The 5,405-nt window shown below is 34.0% G+C and overlaps 1 protein-coding gene across 1 annotated transcript; it reads left to right on the top strand.

Annotated features, from left to right (window-relative positions):
• Positions 1 to 324: 324 nt before the first annotated feature.
• On the top strand, positions 325 to 4,461 carry LOC139866009 (protein NSP-INTERACTING KINASE 1-like). Its single transcript, XM_071854137.1, has 11 exons — positions 325 to 434; positions 517 to 649; positions 771 to 842; positions 913 to 1,056; positions 1,148 to 1,219; positions 1,340 to 1,399; positions 1,490 to 1,587; positions 1,946 to 2,092; positions 2,446 to 2,787; positions 3,450 to 3,829; positions 4,010 to 4,461. The coding sequence occupies exons 1-11, from the start codon at positions 335 to 337 to the stop codon at positions 4,331 to 4,333; spliced, it is 1,872 nt and encodes a 623-aa protein (XP_071710238.1). The 5' UTR covers positions 325 to 334; the 3' UTR covers positions 4,334 to 4,461.
• Positions 4,462 to 5,405: the final 944 nt, after the last annotated feature.

Genomic DNA, 5,405 nt, shown 5'->3' with positions numbered 1-5,405 from the left:
TTTTTCTGTTTCTATATTATTATTACAATATTACAATATTACTACAAAGAGTAATGTTTTATATTCATTTGTTTATATATTCCTTTTCCCTTAACCCCTGCCCCATGAGGCATGAGTGACAGGCATGCTAAAATCTCTATCTACTGCAAAAAAACAACAAAAGTGGTCTTATATTGCTTTTTCTTGGATTTTCAGATTTTTTGAAAAATAGTCATCATCAAGTTTCATAAACTAAAAGCATAGAAGAAGCACACATTCAACCAAACATAATTTACTCAAATACACATTATAACCTCATTGATTTTTCTAATCATTCAACTCTTTTAGTATTAAAATGAGAGTACAGGGAAAGATTGTTGCATTTTCTTTCCTGTTTTTGTGGTTTTGTGTGTGTTCAAATGGCTTGCTTTCACCAAAAGGTGTCAACTTTGAAGGTAAATTTTCATCTTTTTTATAAACTAATGTCCTAAAACCTCAAAGATTGAATTTTTTCATAATGGGTATTGTGATTTACAGTTCAAGCTCTAATGGGTATAAAAGCTGCATTATTGGACCCTCATAGTGTTCTTGAAAATTGGGATGCTGATGCTGTTGATCCATGTAGTTGGACTATGATCACCTGCTCTTCTGAAGGTTTAGTCATTGGATTGTAAGTCTTTCTGCAAAATCTTCACACAGTAAATGTGTGTTTGTGTGTGTATGTATATAATATGTCTAAAGTTTTGAAATTTTTACTATTTTTTATTGCTTGTAATATGATCATTTTTCAGGGGGACACCTAGTCAAAATTTATCTGGGACACTTTCTTCAAGCATTGGCAACCTTACCAATCTTCAGATTATGTAAGCACTCATTAGATTGTAGTAAAATTGGGTTTTTTAGGGTTTATTAAAAGATTGATTCTTGATGCAGATTGTTGCAGAATAATAACATTACAGGGCCAATCCCAGAAGACATTGGTAAACTGAAGAATCTTCAAACACTTGATCTTTCTGATAATCATTTCACCAATAAAATTCCATCTTCTTTAGGTCACTTAACAGCCCTGCAATACATGTATGCTTGCTTATCTAATTATGAATTTAAACCCATTTTAGGGTTTTAATTTTGTGTTTGTTTTTGAGCTTCAAATTTGTACCTTTTTCAGGAGATTAAACAACAACAGTCTTTCTGGGCTAATACCAGAATCAGTAGCTAACATGACCCAACTTGCATTTGTGTAAGATTGTCACTCAATTTCTTTTAATTTATGATTAGTGTGTATACATATACACTTTCGTATGTATATATCTACAATGTGTATGTTATTCTGAGTCTTCTTGTTTTGTGTTCATTGCAGAGACTTGTCCTTCAATAATTTAAGTGGCCCTGTTCCTAGATTTCCGTCCAAGACCTTCAAGTAACTTTTTGTATACTTGTACTGTACAACAATTTAATGCGTTAATGACACTAAGTTGATAAAATTACTGTTTATTACTCCAATTTGCAGCATTGTCGGGAACCCTCTAATGTGCCCAACAGGATCTGAGCACCAATGCTTTGGAATGACACTTATGCCCATCTCCATGCCATTAAACACCACACAATGTATGATCCAAATCATGTTGAATACATTTGTATAGTGTTGCAAATTACTCGGCGAGTTGTTGGTTTTTGCAACTCGGGGGAGTAATGTACTCAGTCAAACTTGGTTAAAAATCGGTCAAACTTGGAATTACGGTCAAAATTCAGTCAAATCTCGGGATTACTTTGAAAATCGGTCAAAACTCTATCAAAATTGGTCAAGTCAAACTTGGTTAACATCTGAGTACTCCCTAAAAAGTCCCGATCAAGTACTCCCCAAGTAGCGATTTTTGCAAACTTGCATCTTAATGACATAACTAACTAAGGGTCTTTGCTAATCTTTAAATCTTTAATGGTGTTTGATTTTGTTAATTACTTAAAGCTGCTGGTGCTCAATCAAAACGAAAACGTCCTAAAACTGCTATTGCTGTCGGTACTAGCCTCAGTTGCATCGTTTTGTTAATGTTTGGACTCGCGTTGATATTTTGGAGGCGAAGGCGTAATCGAAAACCTTTTTTTGATGTCAAAGGTTTGTGAATTAATTGCTACTTCCATAGTTCCATTCAAACAAAATGATACACTTTGACTTTCAAGGTCAAACCAGTTTCTGTTCAGAATCTAATTCCATGTTCATTGTATGATAATTTCAAACCTGGAGTTCACTTTTGTAGATGCTGCAGGTTATATAATGTGTTCGTTGAAAATTACTAGCAATGAAAAAACAGATTTTAATTACTATAAATTTGAAAATTGCTTCCTTTGACTTAAAAGGTCAAGGTGTGTCTCATTTTCTGGTTGACTAGAATCAGCATAATCATATTTACTTGTATCTAGCTTGTTATTTAACCTATGATAATAATATCATTGATAAAAAAAATGCAGATAAGCATCACGAAGACGTTTCGCTAGGAAATTTAAGGAAGTTTCAGTTTCGAGAACTTCAAATCGCAACACACAACTTCAGCAACAAGTACATATTGGGAAAAGGAGGTTTTGGGCAGGTGTACAAAGGGACACTTCAAGATGGGACAACAGTGGCGGTCAAGCGGCTGAAAGATGGCGGTGCCACTGGCGGAGAACGACAATTTCAAACCGAAGTTGAGATGATCAGCCTAGCTGTGCACCGCAATCTCCTCAGATTATATGGATTTTGTATGACACCAACCGAAAAGCTGTTAGTATACCCTTATATGTCCAATGGCAGTGTAACTTCTCGTCTCAAAGGTAGATATAATTCACCATTATTACTGCATTATACATGTACATTGTGCATAAATACATGTACTTTTTTAACTTTAACTTTGCATATTAGTAGTTATTGCATGATGTACTCATGGCTCATTTGGTCATTAAACATTGAATAAACATGAAAACAAGATCTGAAATTTAACAATGTATTGAAGGCTACTCGGTACAAGTACTCTATGCATCATTTGTTGTGTAGTACAAGTTTCCACTATGCATATCTTATGATAAAACTTATAACTGCAGGGTTGTTTGGATGGGAGTTAAATCTAATAATCATTATACCTACTGTCCTTAGTTAGATGCATTAAACTCCAACGACAGAATATATGATTTCAATAACGGTAGTAGTCTACATTGTACATTGTACATGCAATAGTTCTATCCTATGACAAAAATACAGAACAGTGTTATGTATTTATTAAACTGTTGTACCATATAGGAAAACAGTCACACAATTAACAAGTATGTTTGTTTCAAGATACTATGAAAATTATGAACATACGTCAAGATTTACATAACCATCCCAAGATAGACCAGTGGTTGGGGCCCACGTACATCTAAGTTCACCTTTCCCCGGAAGGGAAAACCTTACCCGTTTACTACAAGACTTACATGCTACGTGATGTTGTACATTGCAGCGAAACCAGTTTTGGATTGGGCCACACGAAAGAAGATTGCATTAGGTGCAGGAAGAGGATTGTTGTACCTTCATGAGCAATGTGATCCGAAAATTATTCATAGAGACGTGAAGGCCGCAAATATATTACTCGATGAGTCTTGTGAAGCCGTTGTTGGTGATTTTGGGCTAGCGAAACTTTTAAACCACCAAGATTCTCATGTAACGACTGCAGTTAGAGGCACTGTGGGCCATATAGCACCAGAGTATCTCTCGACGGGCCAGTCATCTGAAAAGACCGATGTTTTTGGTTTCGGAATCCTGCTCCTTGAACTCATAACCGGACAACGGGCATTAGAATTTGGCAAGGCTGCAAACCAAAAAGGAGCTATGCTTGATTGGGTAAGCCATATGCTTCATGATCTTATGCATTAATAACTTGTACTGTACAATCAAGCAATGCATGTGAGGACCATAACCAAAAATGTGCTTTGGACATTGTTTTCCATCAAAGTTCTAAACTTTATGCTAAGACTTCAGAAAATGTACTACATTACCTAAAAAAAATGATTTTTTTTTCAGGTGAAAAAGATCCATCAAGAAAAGAAACTAGATGTATTAGTTGACAAACATTTAAAAAACAGTTATGACATAATGGAGTTAGAAGAGCTTGTAAAAGTGGCATTGTTGTGCACACAATATCTTCCGGGACATAGACCAAAGATGTCGGAAGTTGTACGAATGTTGGAAGGTGACGGGTCAGCCGAAAGATGGGAAGCTTCACAAGGTATCGAGTCTGCCGGAAAATTTAGAACACCCGAGCTTTCATCATCGGAAAGATATTCCGATCTTACTGATGACTCATCATTACTTGGACAAGCTATTGAACTCTCTGGTCCAAGATGAAAGTTACATTTTTCAATAATGTTGGTTTATAAATCTTTAGTGCAAGTGTATTTAGTTTTATTTTTGGTTCTTTTTTCTTCTTTTTTAAAGCTTTGATTTGTATAAAGTTTTTTATGTAATCGAGAAAAGCACGAATTAGCTAATAGAATCCAATTTATTTGGTTTTTTCTCTAGCATGTATATATGTTATACATTTGCATAATTGTAAAAAGTTCAAGGTGTAAAATAGCAATACATTTTAGAAGTTTGAAAAAGTGTGGATAAAACATAATCGACAAAATTGCTCAAATTATCCCAATGTTACATTCTTTTATCCGTTTTCATCTCTCCCAATCAAAAACTGCACAAAGAGTCCTTAAACTCATATTTTCATTAAGTTCCGTTAAATTCCACCCGTGTGCAAGTCACGTGATTAAAAAATATGCAGGGGAACCAAATTTGAAGTCGTTGCTCAATCTACCCACCTTGCGTCCTTGCCCCTTTTGCCACCTCATTTGAATATTATATTTTGTTAATCACTCTCTCTTATTAATAATCTACTATTTGATTTTGGCTTATCCGAAATTAATATTCTACTAGCAAAAGTAGATAAAAACAATAAGATAAAGTTCTTTCATACTCATAACTTTTACATATAAGACAAAAATAGGTAACAGTAAATGGAAAACTTTAAAGTATAAAAAAGTACAATGTAATGATGAAATTTCTTAAACTGTGAATTTTTTCTCTGGTGACTATTAATATGAAACGGAGAGAGTATAATGTTAAGTTTTAAACATGACTGCACGATGTCTAGTATCCATTAGCTTATTTCTTGCCTTTCAGATTGAACACAATACGAAAGTGAAGTTGTGTGAGTACGTTGATAGATCTAAACTGTGTTCCCATTGTGCGTTTTTAACAATGAACTACATATGTAAAAATAAGACTACTAACTTAATGATTTTGAAACGAGACATATATGTAACGATTATCGTTGTAACGACATTTAATGTATATAGATCATATTAAGAGATATTCGTACATCATAATATCATGATAATATAATAATTTAAAATCTCATTTGATATTA

The sequence above is a fragment of the Rutidosis leptorrhynchoides genome, chromosome 9 (genome assembly GCF_046630445.1).
Source record: "Rutidosis leptorrhynchoides isolate AG116_Rl617_1_P2 chromosome 9, CSIRO_AGI_Rlap_v1, whole genome shotgun sequence".
NCBI lineage: Eukaryota > Viridiplantae > Streptophyta > Magnoliopsida > Asterales > Asteraceae > Rutidosis > Rutidosis leptorrhynchoides.
The sequence above is the reverse complement of the archived record's forward strand: the minus strand, read 5'-3'. Positions and strand labels throughout refer to the sequence as shown.